Source organism: Glycine max, chromosome 12 (genome assembly GCF_000004515.6).
Source record: "Glycine max cultivar Williams 82 chromosome 12, Glycine_max_v4.0, whole genome shotgun sequence".
NCBI classification, from domain to species: domain Eukaryota; kingdom Viridiplantae; phylum Streptophyta; class Magnoliopsida; order Fabales; family Fabaceae; genus Glycine; species Glycine max.
This window is the reverse complement of record NC_038248.2, coordinates 14,030,908-14,056,332: the sequence shown is the minus strand read 5'-3', so window position 1 is coordinate 14,056,332 and position 25,425 is coordinate 14,030,908. Positions and strand designations below refer to the sequence as shown.

Genomic DNA, 25,425 nt, shown 5'->3' with positions numbered 1-25,425 from the left:
ATTGATGAAGATCTTGTATGACGTGTACATGAAGCCAGTTCAATTGTTGTGGGATGGGACGAAATATGGCATTCCAAATGTTGAAGCATCCTTTTACATCACACATTATGATATAACTGAAATCATCTCATGTGACAAGTGTTTGAACATTTATGTCCTACAGTTGTGGATGATGTAAGTAAATTCAGTTAGAAGCGTTATTGGGTCACAATGAATTTTGTTTGAATGTAATCCTTTAAGAATATTTATGTGAAACATTAACAAGTTTATGGATGACTATAGTACAAGCAGAGGGAATGGTTCAGTGTATGGGTTCCTTGAGCCTCAGTGTATACACAATGCTAGGTATAGACGTCAAGCATGTCAAGATTACATTGAAAAGTGGGTGAATGAGTCGCAACGACAACTTACTTGGCAACATACTCGAACCAGTAAGTTCAATTCTTGTATTTCAACTATAAAATATTTGATTTCTTAAGTAGCTAATTATAATTGTCGACTTTAGGGCACATTGGCAACTCTTTGTTCTGTGTTCAAAGCTATGCCTGATCAACCTGCTCCTAGGTGGATTAAACCAAAGGTTAATAATGATTTTATCAATAGTTGTTTGTCTTAACACGTTGGTAAAATTGTATGCTTTCAATGTAACAACTTTTTTGTATGTTGAGTTTAGAGTCATGTTCAAAGCAAATCCTATGAGTGTGGATATTATGTGATGCATTGGATGTGGTGCATAGTTACTGGCGGTTTGAAGGATGAATGACACATGGTAAATTTAATAACACAAATTAATAATGAAAAATGGTTAATATTTGTAAATTACTATTACATGTGTTTAATAATTATGTCCTCGCTTCTGATTTTTGTTGTGGTTTTCGGATGCATCGACATTAGACGCGGAGGTTTTGACTAGACTCCGACATAAATGGGCGGCATATTTGTTAGCTTGTAAAAACACGTCTACTTAAATATCAACTGTTATTGGTTGTTGTATGGTTTAATCGTTGGTAGTTGCTACTCGTATGTGGTAGTATCAATTTGTGGTATTGTTTAGCTTTATTTGGTATGTTTTTCTTTTTGTTTTTTTTTTCTCCATGGTTGTCATGTCATGGGAGTAGTTGCTGATTGAGTGGAGACAAAGTGGTGGAGTTGGTCATTGGGTTATTAATGAAAGCAGTTCAGCGATGGGGATAAAGAAAATGGTTTGGTAACTTCAGCACTTGCCTGTTCTGCAATGAATTGGTTTGTGTAATGAATCAAAGCAGGTGGCTCTTTCTACGCTTTTAAATTCTGTTTTCTGAATCTGGCAATGCTAACAATGTTTTGTTTGTGCTTTATGCTCACTTGTTTGTGCTTTGCTAAGCTAACACACTAGGCTCTTTTTGCGGACCAGTTTGCCCTTTTTCCAAGTTGGGTGGAAGAATGTTGGACTACTTGACCAAATTGGATTGGGACAATCATTGTGTTTCTTTGAAGGGACCAGTCAGTAAAACTTCTCTGCCTAATATAGTAGGTAGGCAAGCTTTTTCATATGAATAAGTACCTTTATCTGTTTTTTTTTATTATTATGTAATTTTTACCGTGTGAAGTTGAGGTGCCTGAAAATGGACGGAATATGTTCACAGCAGAAATGGGATTCCTAGCTTTGGAGGCCTATGCACCTCCAAAAACAAGGTGAGGAAGGGAAATTCTGTATTATTGCTTAATCCATTAGATACATAAATTGTTCTTTTTATATACAGTTTTTCCACTAACAAGCTCTAATGGTTATTTTCGCATATTGCCTTCGAGGAAAAAACAAAATACAAAGGAGGAACCTAATCCTAACAGAATGGTGCCACTTCAGCCGACAAAGGGAACTTTACCAAGATTGCTGCATTGCTAAGCACCACTATTGTGCCACCTCATTCCTTATTTGGTCACAAAATCCTTCAGGTAATAAGGTTTAGTAATTCCCCTTTTTGGCCGTCGTGGTTCTTCATTGCTTGCCCCTGTTTTTGATATAATTGATTCTGCTTCCTCATTTGCCCCTGAGCTTAGTTCTGTTTCTGAATTTTGTTCTTCTTTGCATTGGACTGTGCTTGGTTCTAGTTCTGCATTTCGTTGGACACTGATCATAAAGCATAAAATAGATTTCAATAGATTCTGAGTAACTTTATTGTTCATAAAAAGTTTTTGTCCCTGACATATGGTGAAGCTGGAGTTCAATAGATTTCCTTCAGCTGTGAATTGGACACTGATCATAAAGCATCAAATAGCAGTTCAGTTTAGTAGAAAACTATCGTTTCTTGTCATAATTAAGAGGTGGTGCCTGGTTAATGTTCATATGCATCTACTAACATTGATGTAAAGTTTGATGCTGCCCTTTCAGGTGTGTTTCCTACCTGGTACACTTGCTATTGGTGCCACTAAAGGCCTTACAAAGAAACAGGCAATGAAAAACAATATGCTGAACTTTGAAGACCTACAATATTTGAAGGTAGCAGAAGATGTCACTTAAACATGCTTTCTTATGTATAAGATTAGTTTATACTTCTATTTCTTCTGGCCATGTGTAAGAAACAGTCAAAACAACCTTAATTTTGTTTTTCCTGATTCTTTTTTCTTTCAAATAATCAGATATGAATATTTTGTATTACAGATATCGTGAATGGGGTTGGCAACTCTTTGAAGCTTTTGAAAATGACACTAAGGTTGATACTGGTGAATATTGTTCTCTGGACGAAGGAACCATAAGGTTTAGTAATTCCCGTTTTTGGCCTTCGTGGTTCTTCTTTGCTTGCCCCTGTTTTTCGGAGAAATGATTCTACTTCCTCATTTGGCCCTCACCTTGGTTCTGTTTCTACATTTTGTTATTCTCTGCTTTATTTATTTTATAAACTGAAAAATGAGGCATCAACTGATTCTAACTCATCTCCCTTTATTCTGCAAAATATGAGAACCAATAGACATCTTGATGGAAAGTTGGTTCTTATTTCTTTAGCTGTACAACTGATTTTATGAAGACGTCATTTAATTTAGTTTGACTTTTTTCTTTGAGTGCAGGAATTATATCATCAGTTGCATGCCTTAGACAGATTTGATCAACATTATCGGCGCAAGCTTCAAGAACAGGACAATTCAAATGCTACAGAAAGAGGTACATCTTGGCCTGTATTTACTTAAAATATGAGCCAAATCACACCAACAATAGCCTTATCTCACTAGGTAAGGTCAATTATATGGATTACACGATGTCATTGGACTTACTTAAAAACCAAACTCTAGGTGAGCTAAACCATGAAATGTTGTTTAGTTACATCCAGACTTGGCTAAAAGTGTTATTTCCGAAATCCTTCAATTATTTTTAGTGTCTTTTTGTTGATGTTTCAGTTTACCTACATTCCTTTCCCTCTTTTTCCCCATAATAACAATTATTTTTTGAATTATTTGCTACCTCTTTTGCTTGAGCGATCCATTGATTATACCAGTATACAATCTGATTGTTGTATCTAATGGTGATGGAAAAGCTAGTAGACATCATCCATTTTCTATACTTGGAGATAGATACATCAAGCATTTGGTAGTTGTGGTATGCTTTCAACAATTACAAGGATTATTAATTATGTTTAGCTAATGGTGTATACTGTATATACTTTGTTTTTATTTGATTTTTTTTCTGAGTATTCATAATGACATATGGTGAACATAAGTAGTTATTTCCCACCCCTGTATTTGTCAAACATGCTGGTGCCTGTTTATAGAATGATTTTTTTTTATTGATTACAGAAACTCTTTGATATCATTATGAGATAAAATTCTGGATATGGTATTCAGCAAAGGCCAATAGGGCCCATTCATTGGTATACTTATAATTGCAAAGTTGTGTGCATAAATTTGATTAAATAAGAAGCAATAATGGTTGGTATTATTGTTAAAATGACCAATTTGAAAATATTATTTCTGATAGTGAACCTGCTATAAATTCTGTTATCAATAAGACAAGCAAGTTATATATGGCAGGTTAATGAACCGGACTCAGGCATTTATACTCCTAGGGACACTGTGCCTAACACTGAGGAGCTGATCGAGGATCCAGAAGTCTGATTCGTTGTCAGAAGTTCATTCCAAAAGGTAATATGCCAACTTCTATTCATGATTATTTATTGCTACTGAGATTAATTATGATGTTAAATCATAGCAACTTTCTTTGGTTACATTCTATTTGTTACTATGGACCTGGATGGACGTACATCAGTGTCCATTTCCTGATTGCTACCAGAACTTTCAACCTTTCAACTTGATGTCATTGGATGTTAATTAGTAGATAAACATTCTGCTGATCTGAAATTGATGCCTTTCAACTTGCACTTCATCCCTTATGTTGACAAATTCATTTTTTTTCCACCAGGGACTTCAACATAATTTCTTTCAAAAAAAGTTATGCAATTCAATTTAGAAACTGAATAAAATAAGGTAAATTGAAAGAAATATATAATTAAGAAAATCAAATGAACATATAAAAGTTAAGGAAGGATAATTTCATATAATTTATAGACAAATCTTAGGCAAATGTCAAAGTAGTGTGAAAAATACACGTATAAAAGGAATAAAGAATATTAAAAATGCTTAGTTAAGATAATGAAGAAAGCGATGAGAGTTTCACTTTTAAATTGTGTATTTTAATTTATAATTGAGAGAGTGGCAAGGACCAATTAACCACAAAAAAAATTATAGGAAAAATTTTCACTACTAAAAAGTAGCTAAATTATGGGCACAAACAAGTGTATTTAAACCTAAAGGAGTATATGTATTTATTGATGTGTATTTTTATTCCATGTAATAGAGTTACAAAAATGAATGAGTAAAGCTTGTTCATTTTTCTTTTTCTCTGTTATACAAATTTATGTTGTGTATTGAGAAACAAAATTTTAGTCTCCATTCGAGGTAGATGTGGGTTTTTAGTTGTTGATTTTCAAATTTAAATTTGAGAATAAAAAATGTTTGAATAAAATGAGGTTGAAATGAGTTTTTAAATAAATTTTAATAGCAACTTAGCTCACTTTTGGAAACAAGAAAATAAAAGTTTTGTAGTTTAAGTTTTTGGAACTTGTGTGGTTTTGATACTTTCCTTCACTCTTCTCCACCTTCCATTATATCTTTGTTTCTTGTTTAGTCTTATTTGTTAGAGGTGACAAAATAAATGGGGTTAACTAACTCGACTTGAACCCATTTGATAAAATATAGGGTTTAAACTATAAACTATGATCATGAATTTAATTTAAGTCTTTTTAGTTCAATCTAAAATACATGAGTGTCCATATCCTGATTGCTACCAGAAATTTTAACCTTTCACCTCATTTATTCCTAGTTAATTACTAGATAATTAAACATTCTGCTGATCTGAAATTGATGCCTTTCAACTTGCACTTCATCCCTTATGTTGACAAATTAATTTGTTTTCCACCAGGGACTTCAATTTCATCCCAACAGCTACCATTATAACCCCTCAAGGCAACTGAATTGTCGATCCTTTTGTCCACTTATTGGGAGAACTCAGGCTAGGCTTACCATGGTTTGTATACGTACACAATGTTTGTTGCACATAATATATGTAATATAATGCTAATAATTGTTATATATATATATATATATATATATATATATATATGTATATATATATAATAATTAATGGTTGTTATATACAGCTGCACAAACTGTATATGCATGTAATGGTTGTTGTCTGGCCAAAAAATAAAATGTGTACGTAATATGGGCCATATGGCCTATCGCTGCTAGCTGATGATGATTGTATATATTGTTAAAAAAAAAAACATCATTTTAAGACGGTTCTTGCCACGACCGTCTTAGAATATACTTAATTCTAAGACGATCCTGCATCTACGACCGTCTTAGAATGACATACGGTCTATGACGGTCATGCGCCGGGATCGTCTTAGTATGTACGCCATGCTACAACGGTCCTCACGCCGCAATCGTCTTAGAATGAATGTTATTCCTAAGACGGTCTTCATGTGGAAATCGACTTAAAATGAACGTCATGCTACCACGACCCTCACGTCGTGACCGTCTTAGAATGAACGTTATTCCTAAGACGGTCTTCATGTGGAGAGATCGTCTTAGAATGAACGACATTCAAACACGGTCTTTTGAAACCGGCATTGTAGACATCGCTATTTTTTACGACACCTCCATCAACGATAGGTCAAAACCGATGTAGTACGTTGTAATTAACCGATGTAAAAGGCGGCTTTTGTAGTAGTGTAATTTCTTATATCATTTGCCAGTTGCCATAACCCATAAGCATATTAAGAAATTAAAGAGCCTTAATTATGTGCTGATGATGGTTTTGTAGTGCGTCTAGCTTACTAGAAAAACACTTGATCAAGGATTGAAATCCTCAATTAATCATAATGCTTTAGGCCCATTTGGATGGCTGTGAACTTTTGAGTTTTCAAAATGCAATTTTTAAAACAAAACATATTTGATAAAAAAGGAGTTAAAATAATTTTTAATTCAATTTCAATATAGTTTCACCTTAATTTTCAAAACCAAGAAAAAATCATTTGTTAATTTGGTTTTTAGTTTTTTAAAAAATCTTATATTTTCTACATCGGACAATAATCATTCTTATTGTCATACCACTAGCACCAACACCACTATCATCACCATTAGCACTAATATCCTTGTCGTCCCCAACATCAACATTATCATTATTGTTATCACTATCATTGACACCGACACTACCACCATCGTTGTCACTGTCACCACTATTCTTTTTGTCATCAACATCACACCATTATCGTCACCACCTACATTAGTATTGCCACTGCTGTTACTATCATCTTTATCACCATTATTACCATCACCACTAATATTACTAACACTGCTATTGCCACCAACACCACCAGCAATGGTATTGGTATCGTCACCGCTAAATACTAATATCACTATAACCACCACTAGTATCGATTAACACTCTCATTATGGTCGTTGTTATCACCACTAAAACAAATCCTTGTACAAATTTTTATAGGATTGAAACTTTTAAAATGAGTTTACCTTAAAATTAAAAACTAAAAAAAAAGTAAAACTAAATTTTAAAAATTGGTTTTTATTTTTTAAAAAAAACTTACAACTAAAAAACACATCAAACATCCTTAACAAGTGACATGATCATCTTTTCTATCAATAAATAAACATCAACATTTTTATGTTAATAGTTCTGGCCAGCTATAAGACTTTGTGCTAGAAATGAAAAGTCTCACATTGACTAAACTAAGAAAAAGTAATATTTACCTTACCTTGGCATACTGAAAGATTTTGCTACAGCTAAAACTTGCACCTCTGCCTTATTTAATATACACCCAGGCCACCAACCCAGATTAAATGAGGAAAACCTAAGCTTTGTATATCTCAAATTATATATATAACAGATTCTTAATGAAAATATCAAAATTCTCTCAAGCCATATGTGTACTATCTGGGGTCCACAAAATGGACGTGGCAAGTGACGTGGTGCTCCAATACGTACGTCAGCCCTGGCACAGGAGCACGAATGCATCACCCTTAGCAGCTGGGCTACTGGGATGGCAGGTTATCTCTAGATACCTCATTATTTGAATATTAATGATAATGTTATAACTCCCTTATCAAATGGCAGGTACTCAATTATCTATAAGCAACACCTTATCTATTAGTTATTATCTACAAGCTAGGAATTATCTGTAAGGGTTGTTACACCACCGTAACAGCCCCTACAACACAAGGACCCAAAGCTCCCATCTAACTATATAAATATAAGATTCTATCTCACCCTTTTCAATCTCCTTCTTAACTCACTCACGTACTTACTTGAGTGTCAGAGTTTTTTGTTTTGCAGGTCCCCTCTGTATTCTCTTAACAGAGGGTACCTACAATTTGATGTTTGAAATTATGGATCCCATCCAGGCTACGTCTACCCTGACGTTAGTCAGCTTTAGATTTTGGTAAGTACATTTGGCGTCCACCATGGGGCTGCGATAAAACTTACCTCGTGGCCTCTTTTCACCATTGGTTAGCATGTGATCTAGCCTCAGATACAAGACATCTTTAGAGAGCTCCAACCCTCCCCAAACAACCATGACAAACAATGACACTTTCAAACAATTCCAAACCCGTATTGCAGAAATGGATCAATGCCATGAGGAGGAACTCATAAAGCTAAAGGTTGACCACGACTAGTTAGAGGCTGATGTTAGACGCCCCCAGGGCAACGAACACTCTGCCCACACAATGCATGTGTGTACTTAACGGGAGTCACACCCCGAAAAATAGTCAGCACGTAAGACGATCCCAGTCTCTCGTACATACACCGTCGTGAAGGTCATATGACTCGTGGACATCCCTTTGTCGACCACATCATGGAGGCTGACCTACCCTTAGGTTTGAAACCGCTTAACTTAGAGCGATATGATAGAGCTACCGACCTAGACGAACATTTAGATGCATTCTTCACCAAGGCTAATCTCTGCACCAACGACGACGCAATCTTGTGTCGCGTCTTCCCAATGGCCCTCAAAGGAGCATCATTGACATGGTGTGGGGGACTCCCTCCAATGTCCATCGACAAATTTGACACCTTTGTCGAGCGTTTCAACTCTCAGTATGCAACCAGTCATTTACACCGCATGACCTTCGCTCCTCTGGCCAGTCTATAACAAGCGGACGATGAATCACTCTCGAAGTTCATGGACAGGTTCGACTGACTTACTATCTAGATCAGAAACTTGAATCCCAAAGTGGCATTACACACCAAGTTGCTTGCCCTGTGACCTGGCAAGTTCACTGATAGTTTGTGCAAGAAGCCTCCTAGCAACATGGATGAAAAGCGAGACTTAACAGTCAGATGAAGGAAATGTCAAGGTTTAGAAATGAGATCCGACAAGTCAGACAAAAGCGAGACAAAAGAGAAGGAGGCAACTGGGTCGACTCACACAAGTCAGACAAAAGGCACAAGCCGTACAAGCGCTAACGTCTCCCAAGGGGACCTAGGTGTGAGCGCCACACACCCCAGATGGCCAATCGAACCACTATTCTAAAGGAGGCTTTCAACGCAGAAGTACCCATAAAGCTACCTCCGCCACTTCCTCCTAGGCCCTAGTTAGAACCAAAAACCATAGATACCATCGTAGTTATGGTCACAATACATAAGATTTTTGGGCTCTGAAAGATAAAATTGAAGAACTCATTTAGATTGGATATCTAGCCCAATTTATGAAGAGACTTAACAGTAACCCAATAGGAGCAAGACCTAGAGGACACCAAGAGGACTAGCACAGAAGTCATGATACTGATAGAAGGAGGGACAAAGTAGAAGAAAGAGGAAGACAAAGGCATCACTAGCAAAGACACGAACGTCAACATCAACAAGAGCAGGAAAACAAGCTTGCCTAACAAATTAGAGGTGTAATCAACACCATTACGGGCAGATTTTCCTATAGAGGGCTATCTAGTCAATCCTGAAAATGTCACCTCCATGCCATCCTAGATATCGACATCAACTGTGTTGACATACAATCACCAAGAAGCCTTCCTCCCATAACCTTCACGAACAAAGACTTAAGAGGCATCAAGCCTATCAACCAGGACGACCCCATGGTTGTCTCCATCGTGATCGCCAATTTCATGGTGTCCAAGGTCCTCATTGACCAAGGCAGCTCCACAGACATACTTTACTGGAAAACATTCCTGAGGCTCGAAGTCTCGCCTGATATAGTCTAGCCACACTCTGGACCACTCCTCAATTTTCCTAGAGAAAGAGTAGAGACTAAAGGCTACGTAGACCTAATGACCACCTTCGGTCAAGGTCAGCTTAGCTCTCATGGAGCTTCAAAGTTAGGTATTTAATTATTGATGCAAATACCCCCTACTTTGCTTTGATTGGCAGGAAAACGCTGAATGAACTTGGAGCCATCGTTTCCAAATCACATCTCAAGATGAAATTCCCAACCTTGGCAGGAGAGATCGTGACTGTCAAGGCAGACAAAAAACAAGCCTGACAATGTTATGCTGAAAGCTTAAAAGTAATTCCTTATCCTCCCACTAGAGCGACAGGCAGGCCTCATCCCACAACTAGCGGTGGCAGTCTAGTCATGAGCATGGACGAAAGGTCTTATCCCCACTCTGATCATCTACAAACCAAGTTTGGGAGATCAAGATGGTGTATTCGATGTGGATTCGTGTGATGACACTGCTGATAAAGGCCCAAAGCCTATTGAAGAATTTGTCAAGCTGCAACTCAGACCCAAACTTGAGCAACGTAAGCAGCTTAGCAAGGACCTTACTAGCCACGAGTATAGGTGCATAGCTGATGTCCTACGCAGGAATGCAGACCAGCCTATTCAAGTGGCAACCATTTGACATGCCAGGTATCCACCCCAACATCATATGCCACAAACTAGCCATCTACTCCCAGGCTAAACCAGTGTCACAGAAAAAGAGGAAGATGGGAGAAGAGCAGCATAAAGCAGTCAAAAAGAAGGTAGACAAGCTACTCAAGGCCCACTTTATTAGATAATTTAGGTACTCTACTTGGCTAGCCAATATCGTCATGGTCAGGAAAGCCAATGGCAAATGACGAATGTGCACCGACTACACTGATCTCAACAAGGCATCCCCCAAGGATGCATATCCGTTGCCCAACTTTGACAAGCTATGGGACAACGCGTCCGTGTTCTGAGTATTGAGTTTCCTGGATGCCTATTCAGGATACAATCAAATTAGAATGCACACCCCAGATGAAGAAAAAACAACTTTCATAACTGAGGATGCTAATTTTTGCTACAGGGTCATGCCCTTTGGCCTAAAAAATGCAAAAGCTACATATCAAAGACTAATGGACCAGATCTTCAAACAACATATCGAACAAAATGTCGAGGTCTTTGTGACAACATGGTTGTTAAGTCTCGCAACGTAAGTCAACACGTGGCAGGCTTGAAAGAGGTGTTCGGGGAAATCTGCAATTACGACATGCGGCTTAACCCGAAAAAATGCACTTTCAGGGTCGCGGAGGAAAGTTCCTGGGTTCATGATCACACATCGGGGAATAGAAGCCAACCCCGAAAAATGCACAACCATACTAGCGTCTAGGAAGTCCATAAAATGAATGGTAGATTGGGGTCCTTGTCTAGGTTCCTCCCAAAGCTCGCAGAGAAAGCGAATCCATTCTACAAGTTACTCAGGAAAACTGAGTTGTTCCTATGGGAGGAATCTTGTGAGTAAGCTTTCTTGGCTTTCAAGAAGATAATTGCCACACCGCCAATCTTGAGTTGACCCAAGCCAGGAGTACCCCTACTCCTATACCTCTCAGTATTGACGAGGCTGTCAGCTTAGCTCTAATACAAGAGGATGAAAAATACCATTTTCTTATCTACTTTACCAGTCTTATCCTTCGTTATGCTGAGAAGCGATACTAGATGATAGAGAAGGTAGCACTAGCACTCATAACCTCAGTCTGATGCCTCAAGCCGTACAAAGTCACCAAGTGGTAGTCAAGATGAACTACCCATCAGGTAGGTGTAGCGAAAGCCTGAGCTTTCAAGAAGGATGATAACATAGTCTGTAAAATTATCAGAGTTCGATCTCCAGTATGAACCTCGTGGCCCCTTGAATACCCAGTTCATGCCAGACTTTCTGGCAGAGTTTGCTGGCAACGACCAAACCACTCATGGTGGAACCTTTACATGGACGAAGTGTCCAACATTAAGGGAAGTGGGGCAGGCATCATCGTTAAGGAGCTCGACAACATTACTTTAGAGCAAGCTCTCAAGCTTAACTTCAAAGCATAAAGCAATCAAGATGAATATGAGGCACTTATACTAGAACTAAAGCTAGCAAAAGAAGTGAGGGCGAAGAAGCTAAGGTGCTACGTGTTAGTCGCTATTCATGAGTTAGTTTTATGTTGAATATTTGCAAGGAAATAGCGCCTTACCTCCAATTTATGGTTCTTTTTGTAGGAATTGTACATATTTTTATGTTTAGTGTGATTTTATAGATTAGATACTCACATTCTATGAGTTAATGTTGAATCCGACTCAGTTTCAGGCCAAAGAAGATAAGGTTCAAGTAGCTAATGACTTGCTTAGCGAAGCAGATCCGATCAGCAAGTGGCATCCGCTTAGCGAGGCATACAACTCGCTTAGCGGGTTGGGGAACCCTAAAAGAAGATAAGTCAGAGATGTGCTCACCCAGCACGCAACCAGCCCACCCAGCAAGGACGTTGTCTCTTCTCGCGCTCAGTGCGCCTAGTCTTGCTAAGCCAAAATTTACTTACTCTCGCTTAGCGAGCCTTCAAAAGCTGAAAGGTCCAAGAGCCTTTATAACACTGAGGTTGGCCGAATTTTGAGTAGGAGCGCACTTTTTGAAGAACAGAAGACAGAAAGAGAGCAGCAGAGAGAGCTTAGGTTAGAAGAAGTGAAGTTTAGGGTTTAGAGGTTGTAGGAGACATCCTTAACCACCTTTTGCCATTTTCTTTCACTCAAAGCTATTCCTTCCTAGTATTGTTAGATTGCATTACTTGTAATGGAAGGCTAAGCCTCTTTGTTGGGGAGTTCTACTGAAAACCTTCATAATTTAGATATTTAGTTTATGCTCAAATAGATTTTAGTCCAGAATCCAACTTGATATTTACTCTGCTTTTAATCCATACAAATGTTTGCATACTGAATGTACAATGTCTGGGTGAAACAAATTCCCTGAGGATACGATACTCGATTTTACCGTTTTATACTACTTGTGTGAATCGGTACACTTGCCGACCACTGAACACTACGTTGACTCGTAGCTTATGGAAGGGCAAGTTGCCAACAAATATCAAGCCATGGAGGTAGTACTGCTCAGGTACTACCATGTTGCAAGAACCCTCATTGATGATTTTGACTACTTTGAGATGTAGCACATTCCAAGAGAAAGCAACACTAAAATGGAATTGCTCTCCAAACTGGCCCACATTAAAAAGATCGAGCATCTCAAAACCATCATTTAGGAGACACTCTAAACTCCAACCATAGACACCAAGGAGGTCATGGCAGAAGAAGAGGAGGAACCAGACTGGATGACTCCCTATAAGAATTTCTTAATTCGAGGGGTGTTGCTATCAAATGAAAATGAAGCCTGACGCTTGAAAAGGAAGGCCAACTACTATGTCATCCTTGATGGCAAGCTATTCAAAATAGGGTTGACAACACCCTTGCTCAAATGCTGAAACAACCAACAGGCAAACTATGTCATGCGAGAGCTACATGAAGGTATTTGTGACCTTCATATTAGGGGATGCTCCCTGGCAACCGAAATGGTGTTTGCCTGATATTATTGGCCAACACTTAAGGCCAACATCTTCGACTTCACAAGGAGGTGCAGACGATGCCAAGAATTTATAGACGTTCCACACACCTCTCTTAACAATCTCCATAGCCCGAGCTCCCCTTGGCCTTTTACGATGTGGGGGATGGACATTTTGGGTCCCTTGCCAAAGGCCCCAAGAGCGGTCAAGTTCCTGTTGGTCATCGTCGACTTTTTCACCAAATGGATTAAGGCAAGGCCATTATGAGAAATCTCATCCAGTGAGGTAGAAAAGTTCACCTGGAAACATCTCATGTGCAGATATGGCCTCCCTTACACCATCATCACTAACAATGGTACTCAATTCAAAGCTCAAGCATATGAAGAATTCTTGATGAGGCTAGGTGTCAAGCACCTCATGACTTCTGTCAAACACCCCAAACCAACGGTCAGGCAAAGGCAACCAATAGGGTCATCCTTAAATCGCTGCGCACCAGACTCGACAAGTCCAAGGGTCTATGGAAAGAGGAACTCCCCCAACATACTTTGGGCTTATCATTGTTCACCTCAGACAACAACCAACGAAACTCCTTTGTGACTTACATATGGCTCAGACGCCATGATCCCCAACAAAGTTGGGGAATTGTCGACAAGAAGGCTGTTTTTCCAGGAACAACATAATGAAGAAAAGATGAGGGTGGAACTAGAGACAAAGGACGAAGTCCAAGAGATGACCAGAATCTAGGAAGTGGCAAGGCAACCAAGCTCCAAGCATCAACGAGATACAATACCAAGGTGCAGCCTTGAGCCTTTCAACTCGGCGACCTAGTGTGGTGAAGCAAGGAAAGATCCCTGAGTGGGAAAGTTAGGACCCAACTGGGAAGGTCCATTTAGGGTCGTGGCAAGCCTAGAGAACGAAGCATACAGGCTATAGGAACTGGATGGTAAAGCAATTCCAAGAACATGGAATGCTACCCATCTAAAGTTCTATTTCAGTTCACCTATTACAAGACCAGGTGTTGTACTCTTTTTTCTACTCAAGTCTTTTGTCCAAAAAGAGAAAAACCAGGGTTTTGGCTTAAGAGGTTTTAACAAGGCACACCTGGGAACGAAGGAAATTTGTACTCAAGTGACTAAATTGAATAAAGTTATATCTCCCTTCAGCTTTTTATAATTTTCTTGTGTCAACCTTACAAAGGCTTATCAAACCCAAGGTTCGTCCTTGGTGAGTCTTCCATCTCCAAAGGCTCATTAAACCCAAGGTCTACCCTTGGTGAGTCTCACATCTCCAAAGGCTCGTCAAACCGAAGGTCCGCCCTTGGTGAGACTTGCTTCTACAAAGGCTCGTCAAACCCAAGGTCCGCCCTTGGTGAGTCTCGCATCTCCAAAGACTAGTCGAACTCAAGATCTGCCCTTTGTGAGTCTCACTTCTACAAAGGCTCATCAAACCTAAGGTCTGCCCTTGGTGAGTCTCACTTGTCCAAAAGCTCGTCAAACCCAAGGTCTTCCCTTGGTAAGTCTCGCTTCTCCAAAGGCTCGTCAAATCCAAGGTCATTCCTTTGGGAGTTTCACATCTTCAAAGGCTCATCGAACCTAAGGTCCATCTTTGGTGAGTCTCGCTTCTCCAAAGGCTCGTCCAACCCAAGGTCCGTCCTTGGGGAGTCTCGCATCTTTAAAGGCTAGTCAAACACAAGGTCCACCCTTGTTGAGTCTCGCTTCTCCAAAGGCTCATCAAATCCAAGGTCTTCCCTAGGTGAGTCTCGCATCTCCAAAGGCTCGACAAACCTAATGTTCTCCCTTGGTGAGCCTCGCCAAACCGCAGGACAAACCTATCCCATGTTCAAAGCTCGTTAAACCCAAGGTCCGCCCTTGGTGAGCCCTTTTGTTGCTAAGTTATATCTTTGTAGGAACCTAAGGTACGCAAGGTTCATCCTTAATTAGCTTATTTATTATTAAACTTTATCTTTGCAGGAACACAAGAAACCCGAAGTCTGCCCTTGGTATGCACTCCTATAAAAACCCAAGGTACATACATGGTAAACTCACTCTTTTGAAACTATGATGAGCATAGTCAAAAGGTCTAGGTTCCTCAAGGCAAAAGGAAATACCACCAGACTGGTTAGCAAGACCTTCAACCAAGTAAAAATCAAACTAAGTCCTCACTGGTCTCAGGTGAAAAGCTCTGCAAAGAGAAAGGAAGTATCACCAGATGAATGACAAGACCTTTAACTAGGTTGAAATCAAATTTGAGATGATCTTATTCCATCTAGATGTCTATTTCATACAAGATCGCCAAGGCTTGGTTCTTACGCTTCCAAGATCTCACTCTTATCAAGGTGACCTATCCTTACTACCACAAGCAGCGAAGCAATGCATAGATAAAAGACAACAACATGCAAGACATATAACAAAACAAGTTCTATTACGGCCCAAAATCCAGTAAAGACAAAAGTAAAGAAAGAACGGCCTAAACATTGGCCCCAACATCCTACTCCCCGTTGGCATCCTTCTCTATGACAGCTATCTCTTCTTCATGAAGCAATTCACCGTTCTTCACGTCTTTGAATGGGTCAAAAAGACCTAAGTCAAGATTCTTGGTAAAGAACCTGACCTGCCTGACAGCCTTGTAAATAGCCCTCTTCGTGCTGCTCCACAACCTATTTCTTGAACACCAACAGCTCCTCCTCTAGCTCCTTGTTGGCTTTCTTCTCTTTTGACGCCCCGAGCTCGAACTCCTCCGGCTTGGACTCTGATTCCTTCAACTGGGCCTGGAGGTCAACAACCACCTTGGCGAGCTCATCCTTCAGTAGCAGTGCTCTCCACATTGTCAGCCAGGTCATGTTTCTCTCTCTGCAAGTCCTTGCAACGCCCAAACACCTCATCACTATCTAGTTTGGTGCGCAACAGCATGGCAAGAACATCACCAACCTCGGACGATGGCTGATGGTTGGACCTGATGACCTCAACAAAGGTGACAGTGGCATTGGCCACCTTGGGACGCTCCACTCTCCAAACATTCCGAGTAGTGACCTTCCACTTGGCGACATCAGCCTCTAAAGACACCACCCTTCTTAGCTTTCTGGTGTCGTTTTCCATTCCCCTCCAAAATTGCCAGGCTCCACTAGAGAAAGACTTTTGCAGAATTAGTTGCATTTTGAACCCCAACTGATCGAATGATTTTTTCTTAAAGAAAGACAAAAAGCTAGTAAGAGTGTCATGAGAAGTATAAATGTGATCTAGGGAGACATTGGGGCGAGAAGAAGAGGAAGGCAGCGCTCATGCCAAAACAGCTAAAGTGAAAATTGACAAAGCTGAGGAAGAAGAAGGCGAGATTGTTGAAGCACTCACAACTGTCACGCTAGCACTGAGCAAAGGTGTAAAATGGTGGAAGGCAGAGTCATAATAGGAGAGACCAAAAGGATCGGAGCAGTAGCCACAGTAGAAGGGGAAATAGAAACCTCTTGAGTAGGAACACAAGGAGAAGTTAGAGGAGCATGAGTAGTAGAAGTAGCCTGCATAGCCAATGGAGCTGAAAGCGGACCCTGCGAACTAGCAATAGAAGGGTGACCCAAATCGGACATCAACCCGATAGCCTGCTTCATAGCGCGAAAGCTGAGAGTGGCCCTTCACTTTTTACGACCTGATAACTCAGTGCATTCATCACGCTTCCTCTTAGCTAAGACAAAGGAAGACATGTTAGGGGTGACCTCAACAACTTCATCATCATTAGGGTCAACCCTAGTAGCAGGTTGACCCCTTTCTCCTATAGGAGGCTTGACAACAAATGGTGACACGATCCCACCAGCAGGTCCGACCTATTAGACCAAAGGCCTCCTTGCAAAGTCACCCATTATATCTATAAAACAAACAACATGTAACAAGGGTTAATTCAGGCCAAAACCCACATCAAACAAAAAAGAGACATGGTAAAATATTTTACCATATAAGGCAGCGAGAGGATCATTCACCGAAGGAAAGGACAAAATGGCTCGTGCATCCAACGTGGCTAGCAGTTTCTCCAAAATAGCCTTGTCAACCCTTTCCACTAAGGTCAATAGATCCTCGTCAAAAGACATGAACCTGGTAGGGTCTGACTACTAGTAAAACGGGAAGCGGGACCATCAATGGCAGCCTATGAGCCACGACATCAGTTGCTAGGACCTTGAAAAAGCGGTCCTTGAATCGAAAAAACATGTTTGAGTCAAACTCAAACAGCTTCTTAGACACGCTGTTGAGGGACACCTAGCCTATCTTGCCTGTTAACTTCATTTGAAATAAATAAAGAAACACTGGCACACTAGGTCAAATGTTGAAACAGAGGGAGACCTTGAAGGCCCTCCCCACCACCCAACTATTGGGATGAAGCTGGGAGGGTGCCACATTCAAATGCTCCAACGTAGCACATTCAAAGGAGTTCAAGGGGAGAAGTAGACCCAAAACTTCAAAAAGACAACGGTACACAATAAAGAAGGGTGGACAACCTGACACCGTCTTCAAAAAGGGAAAATCATCACTCCCACAAGCTTGGAAAACCATCTTGCAGGAGTCTTCTAGGTTGGCCAACCTCAACTAATGCTCTAGAGCAACGCGCTCGCCATAAAAGTAATGGAGGATCGGTATTTCCACACATTGTCCCTTATCCATTCATATCTATCAATGGTAAAAGGGGACAAAGAAGACCCAGAACTGCGGCTACACCTGTTATGGGGGGAACCCTAGCATCCCCACCACCACTCATTCTCGCTCCCTAAAAGCAAAAGGAGGAAGAATCATGGTAACAAAAATGGGTTCCTCGTCCAGAGGAGCAGTAGAAGGTTGTGCCCTCCTACAGGGACGAGAAGTACCCCCTCCAACACGGCGTGAGTCCACGAACCACTCAGAGAAAGAGGAATCGCTATCAAAAGCTTCATGGTGTGTCCCCTCCGAGGAGGAGCTGCAATTGGAATGAACTCTCGTTCCATCAAGAGTTGCTGAATCGAAGCCCCAGAGTCACTTCTGCCCATACCTATGGCAGAATCAGAGATGAAAGACATGGTGAAAGGGAATGTATCTTAAAAGCGAGAAAGACAAACAAAGAAGAAGGGGAAATCAAAGCAATCGTGAGCAAAAGGCAAGGAGATTTCAAAGCAGGAATTAAAAAATGGTGGTGATCAAAAACCAAATGTACACTCTATTTAAGTGGAGGTACGACTCTTTGGTAATTGGTGGGAGCTGAAATGACACCCTGAAAATTTGCACCACACACCGCGTCTCCAATATGTGTCCACTCCTCGAGTGACATGTAAGCAAGAGTAACGTGTGTGTGCTGCACTCACCTGCGGAAAAAGACAAACGAAACACATGTCTTTAATGCGTTTTCCAACGATCAGAAAAGGACAGAATTATCAAATATAGGAATTTTACTCACCTGACATGTCAAACTTCACCTGTAAAATAAAAAATATGTCCTCCTTGGACAACTTAGCAGAAACAGTCTGGGCAACACTTGTCCAAGCTGGGGTCTTAACAAGCTTGACAAACCTACAACTCTCGCACCTATCGTGGTTGTCTCCCTGTTACACTACCGTAATAACTCCTACAAACAAGGAACTGAAGCTCCCATCCAACTCTATAAATACTAGGTTCTATTTCACCTTTTTCAATCTCATTCACAACTCATTCACATATTTACTTGAGTGTCGGAGACTTTTGTTTTGTAGGTCCCTCCTATTGTTCTCCTAACAGAGGATACCTACAGTCAGACATGTGAAATCGTGGAGTTCATCCAGGCTACTTCTATCCTGACGTTAGTCAGTTGCAGATTTTGGTAAATACACCATGTTTCTTCAATACACCCTGAATCACATTTCTATTCATAGCTAGGGAACAAGTTAATAATCCATGTCACCACTATGAACTTGTATTAATCGCAAAAGACTCCCATAAAGCGAGACTTCACATGAGAGGAAGTAATTATTAAACAGATAAAAAAGACAGATCTTAACATTAATCAGAAAAGTATATATATGAAACCAAATTTATTAAAATACGTCTTACATTTTAAAGGAACCGATGCATGCAAAAGGGGAACAACTATATATGTAAATATGCAAATCATGTTTGAATATAAGATACACTGAGGCATAAACAAACGACTGTGTCACGAGCTTTCGGTACTGCTAAGAGCTTAATTACAAATTCTCAGGTAATTAACAAATTAAACAGAAACTTTAAAAGTACTGGGGTGCCATCAAATTACCGAATATATAGAAACGAAACCTCGCATAAACTGTGCTTTAAAAGTAAAGAACTCCTCCAATTTAATTTATATATATATGCCCCATTATCCTGCATGGACATCAAAGAGAGCATTCAATAAGCAGGTAGCATATTGTCCAAATGAAATATTTTTATCCGGCTGGCCTGTGCATATTCAAAAGTATTGAAGAACAAATTAAAGAATATATATATATATATATATATATATATATATATATATATATATATATATATATATATATATATATATATATATATATATATATATATATATCCAAGTAATCAGTTAATTGGAACGAATAATTTACACTGTCATATATAACTTACTAAATCTTATGAAATTTAAGAACATCAAGGTTGTGTGCCCTTTTAATTAAAAGTATCATGCATTTACATCAAAACAAAAAAGCATCACGCATTTTATTTAAAAGTATAATAATTTTAAAAAAAAAGAAATAGAAGGAAAACACAGTTTCCTAATGAATTACATTTATGAATATCCAAATGCTGCATTGGTTACTTAGGATGGTTGTCGTCCAGGTGAAAGGTTTGAAAAGGATATCGACTATTAGACAACATGCATGCCACATGATACAACTTAGCTTATCCGATAAAAACTCTACATGGTACAGTTAGCTAATAGTTCAAGTGTTTCAACTTAATAATTCAAACACATGACACTATTTTTAAGCAGTGATCTGTTTGATGATGAGGTAGACTATAGAGCTAGCTGGTGTTGTGTATATATAATTCATGAAACCTATGAACATGATACGTGTGTACGTGTAAATATTACAATTCATAACTTTAATATAACCTACGGCTAGAAAAAAAAGAGAGAAGAAAATGGAACAGAGAAAAAGAGATAAACTTGGCCCCAAGTCCCCAACTGATGCAGGTTCAGGCCAACATGGCACATTTCTCATCTCTGACTCAGGGAGCACACAACACAAGTGAATGTTAATTACTGTTTCAAGAAAAATCTGTGACTCGGCATAAAAGCTGCTCCAAGAATAGTTTCATATATACTTTGATCAGAAGACAACATAGAAAACCCTAACTTACTTTGAACAGAGATTACACATGATTTCTGCATTATTGCTGTGTTAGAGGAAGCATTAAACTTAAAAAGTCCTGAGAAAATTTTACAAAGCTCAATAAACTAGATATGCATCTGTATAATTTAATTATAAACTTATAATTAAGCTTAAAAAACAATCAATATGTGCAGTAAGTTTTGACAAGTTTGAGTAGAATAATCACATGAAACCAAGTGCTTGTACCTTCAATTAGCATTTCATATTCTATTTTAATATACAAAATACAAACGTGTGTCTATTCAAATTGTCATTGAAGACGTTCCACTTGGAACAAAAGCCGACAAAAACATGTGAGGTGACGGGAAGCACAAAGCTTAAGCATTCGCCTAACCAAAGAAATATTTGCTCGCCAAATACATCATGAGTAGTACTAGATACATTAGAAAACTAAGAAGCTTTTTGATAAATGGATAAAACTATCAGAATCAGATACTAGACGACATGATCAAATCAAGGTACATGGCGAAACAAAAATAGTGGAGAAAAGATAACTAAGTGTATATCAAATCACTTCTTGTTAGGATCTTGTACATTAAAGATATAGCAATAAGTGGGACATAGAATTGAGGATGGTGGGGGAAATGCTAAGGCTAAGAACAAAACATTTAATATTTAATTAGCATTAGGCTTCAACAACATCTATCCGAAAGATTCTATTATATTCAATCATGTTTTTCTTAGAATAAAATTGCAAATTAGAAAAAGGCTTGCAAAGAGCATGCATAATAAGAAAAAAGTTTTATAATTTGATGAGATATTTTATTTGAAAACTAGAACCTTAAATAATCATATATGTTAAGAAAATGTTCGATAATTTGATGCTTAGTATAACTTCACAAAGTATATATATACGACACATCTCACTCACTTGATTGTGTAAAAAATCTGCTTAATTTTAAAAGGCAAAAATTAAGAGATAGTAAGTCATAAAAATAATAAAATATTCAATTGATGTACCATAAAACATTGTTTTTGTTGCAAAGCCAGCAGGGGGATTAAATTAATCCTCCCCAGCTATATTAATTACTACAGTCGTCTCTAATTTTTCAACCTGATGAACACGGCATTGGAAATACTTTTGTCGGTATAAAATGTACCAACACTTTAATATTATTGGTTAGCTACCTGGTTCAAGGAATAAGAAAAATGTATAAAGCATTAGTTTTTTTTTTGTCCCAGATCCATCCTTTTAATTCTAGAAATTTAATATGATGACTTAATAACCCATATATATGTTTTAGTTCTTTCTTTCTCTTATCTCATAACATCAAAAATCATATAGTCCTAATTAGTGACACACATAATTATATAAACTAGATCGTCTAGATGATTATATATCCCTTGATGCTTCACTTCACCACATATATGTAAAAACATTTAGATTTTTAGGTTTTGATATACCATACAAGCAACATAAGTTGATGCTTGCATGGATAGAAGGAACAACATATGAAACAAATTGAGTAATTTGTATGAGATTCTGGATTCAAACCTCATTGTTGATATATATATATATATATATATATATATATATATATATATATATATATATATATATATATATAAATATATATATATATATATATATAAGTGATGACAAAATTATATAATTACCAATATTAGGTGAAACACAACTTCCAGAGAAGAATATTCAAGAGAAGTGGATGGAAGAGTTTGATGATTCTTCAGCATTTTCCTTTGTGGTCTTCTTTTTCTTCTTGTAAGCTATACCTCTAGCCTTAGCCTGGCACTCCCTGACCTCCCTAAGGTAGACGCGGATTGAGCCGCTGGCAAAAGGGTTAGTCTCTGGGGAGCCTCCGTTTTCCTCATAGGCAGCTCTGAGCCTGCCTATGAGGGCGTCGAGACTCCCCCAGGCCTGCCTAAGAGGGCAGGCGCAGGGCGCAGGGGGTTCGGGCTGGCCATAGAACATGCACCCTTGAAGGTGGACCTTGGTCTTGCCAAACTGGTCCAGATAACGGAGGAAATCGAGCACATGGTTGCAATTGCACTGAGAGAGAGGTACCGGGGGTCTCTGGTTCTTCAAGTATTGTCCAAAAGTGTTCCAGTCCCTTCTCTTCTGTGACTCATAGCGGCTAAGTGTCACTGGACTCTGCTGCTGCTGCTGATACTCTATGGGAATGTTGCTTGATGAGCCTTCTGTACCGTGACTGCCACTGCTGGACATTGTGGAAATTGTGGAACAATGATGAATTAGGACCGAGAGAGAGAAGGGGGGGTTGGGATTGGTTTTTTTTTCTAGATAAAGCCAGGGAAAGAGGGAGGTGAAAGGTGAAAGTGAAAGGAATAGGGGAGTAGAGGAAGATGGAGTATGGAGATCACGTCACTGGGCTACTGAGTAGACATTTTATGGGCCATCTTGGTTTATTTCTGTTCATCTCTTTTGTCCTTTTGCATATGGCAAAAAGTTTGGTGCATACTAAACTCTATAATTAGAAATTATTAACTCTCTTAAGAAAATCACATATGTAATACTAAGTTAGAATGGATTTAACTCAGTTAATATTAATCATAAAATATGAGTTATTGTAAAGTTTTTATATTTATTTTTTTATTTTTATGGAAAAAAACAAAGATCATAGGCAATTAAGTTTTTAATTTACTAGAAAGAGTTAATAAACTCAGATATTATATGTTAAGTAGAGATTGTTTAGTGATAGTTTCAATTCAAGTAATAATTTCTCATATTTAATACTTAAAAGAGGAAATGAGAGAAAAGCATAAATATAATATGCGATATTTTTTTTTTTTGGTACATAGTAAATTATAATATATGATATACTGTAATAGAAAAAGAGAATTCAAGAGGAATAATACATGTCTATATATCATTTCCTTGCATATATATATATATATATATATATATATATATATATATATACGGCTTGCTTTTTTGACAATAACATTAGCTGGAGTCTTGATACTACGATTAAAATTGATCAATCTTGTGACCTAAAAGTCATGGGTTCAAATTTTGAAAATATTTCTTTTATTTGCAGTGATAAAACTGTGCATATCTATGCATCTTCTTCAAGTCTATTTAGGAAAAACCTTCACTGTGTTGCACTTTAATGGCATTAGCATGCATTAACTATAGATGTTTTCTCTATAAGCATACAATTATTGTTTTTGCCCTTATTCAACGCTAAACCTTATCGCCTTAACCAAGCCCATTATCGTTATTGCTTTCACCAAATCATTCCAATAGCCATTATAGAACCTGCTATTTAATATGTGATTAAGTAAATGCTTGTAAAATTGATTTTGGTTTACATTGATATTAAAATGAAATGATTTATGTTTGAATTTTATAATTTAAAAGTAAGTTAATACTGAAATTCATTATAATTTTTTATCTAATGCATAATTAATCTACCTAAAGTTGTATTAAATCAAAATTAATTTTGAATCTAAAATTAATTTATCAGCGTAGATCCAAGCGTGGAATAGTTTGTATAAAATTACATTAGTTGAAATATGAATGTAATTTTAGATTATCTAACACAAATCCAAACACACTTGACATATTTCAATTTGAATATTGATATACCAAATATGTGTTAAAAATATATATACAAATTTAAATCGTCTAACAATATTAGTGATTTGACATGCAGTAGGAAGTATTTCAATTGATTTTGCCTCCTGCCAAACTTAATTTTCGTTAAGACATAGATGTTTGGTTCTTGTTGAACAAAATTGATTTTTCCTTCAAATCTCAATTTGACTAAAAGTAATAAAAAAAATAGTTTTTGCTTTAGGTTGAAAAATTTATACTAACTTTTACAACAAAATTGCTTTAAAGGTAAAAAAAACATAACTTAAAATCACTTCACTTTAAAATTAATTTTAACTAAAATATTTGTTTTTTTGAAAAACTTATCCAAAAAAAAAAGATAAATACTTCAATAACATATTTCAGGTGAAGAAGATGAATTATTAACATTTGCGGTGGCCATTATCGTTATCTTCCGCAAAATGTATGTCCAATACACACATACACACAACACACACCATGTTATAAATTCGAAATACACTATTACGCATGTTGTCTTGAAGAAACAGATTTTATAACCGGTTATTAGGGAGCACCTCTCTGCAACATTGCATGCATGCCACAGGATACTTGGTCGTACTCTTTTGTAGCATGCAAAGTCTTTTTCTCATGTAATATATCTTTTTTTTATACCAGTTTCAGTTTGTTTTTAATGTCTCCTATTAATACTAGGTACATATTTTGTGTCTGTACATCTTTCCACATCAAGCATGGGCAACAGAGTAGTTGTCTAAATATAAAATAATAAAGGAGGAAATTTATATATGAATGTGTGGCATATAATTCAATTTCTTTTAATATATGTATATGGGACTTCTTCAGCTCAATTTTTTTGAGTAAACTCTAAAACTAGTTCAACATTTGAGTAGGAGAAATGTCTAATTGATTAACTATCCAGCTAGCTTATTATTTTTAGCAATTTCCAAAATTAAATTAGAGATTAGTTAAGGTATGTTAGGAAAATTCGAGGGATATATGTGTAGATCACGAGTTATCACAAAGAGACCTAATATCACACTCCAACCCAACAAAGACATGTGAGTCAACTTAGCATTAATGCTGATGTGGTTTTATCGTTCACATATAAATATAATGAATAAAATTTTCTCTCTTGCCATGATTTTGTAGGGAAGGAAACTGAGGTAAACGTCAAGTTTGATGGAGACGACAACC

General features: G+C 37.9%; 1 protein-coding gene and 1 long non-coding RNA gene across 3 annotated transcripts; one reads left to right on the top strand and one right to left on the bottom strand.

The window, feature by feature from the left end:
- The first annotated feature begins 707 nt into the window (after nucleotides 1-707).
- Nucleotides 708-6,316, top strand: LOC102670017 (uncharacterized). 2 transcript variants are annotated; one of them, XR_005887344.1, is made up of 6 exons: nucleotides 708-1,935; nucleotides 2,372-2,479; nucleotides 2,642-2,737; nucleotides 3,046-3,139; nucleotides 4,003-4,113; nucleotides 5,450-6,316. It is a non-coding gene; the product is annotated as an uncharacterized lncRNA (long non-coding RNA). The 2 variants fall into 2 exon arrangements; XR_005887343.1 differs by having other exon boundaries at nucleotides 2,642-3,139.
- A 13,006-nt stretch (nucleotides 6,317-19,322) lies between these two features.
- On the bottom strand, nucleotides 19,323-22,975 carry LOC100806134 (protein LIGHT-DEPENDENT SHORT HYPOCOTYLS 10). Its single transcript, XM_003539944.4, has 2 exons — nucleotides 22,293-22,975; nucleotides 19,323-19,647 (listed from the first exon to the last, which is right to left on the bottom strand). The coding sequence occupies exon 1, from the start codon at nucleotides 22,861-22,863 to the stop codon at nucleotides 22,330-22,332; it is 534 nt and encodes a 177-aa protein (XP_003539992.1). The 5' UTR covers nucleotides 22,864-22,975; the 3' UTR covers nucleotides 19,323-19,647; nucleotides 22,293-22,329.
- Between the last annotated feature and the right edge of the window lie 2,450 nt (nucleotides 22,976-25,425).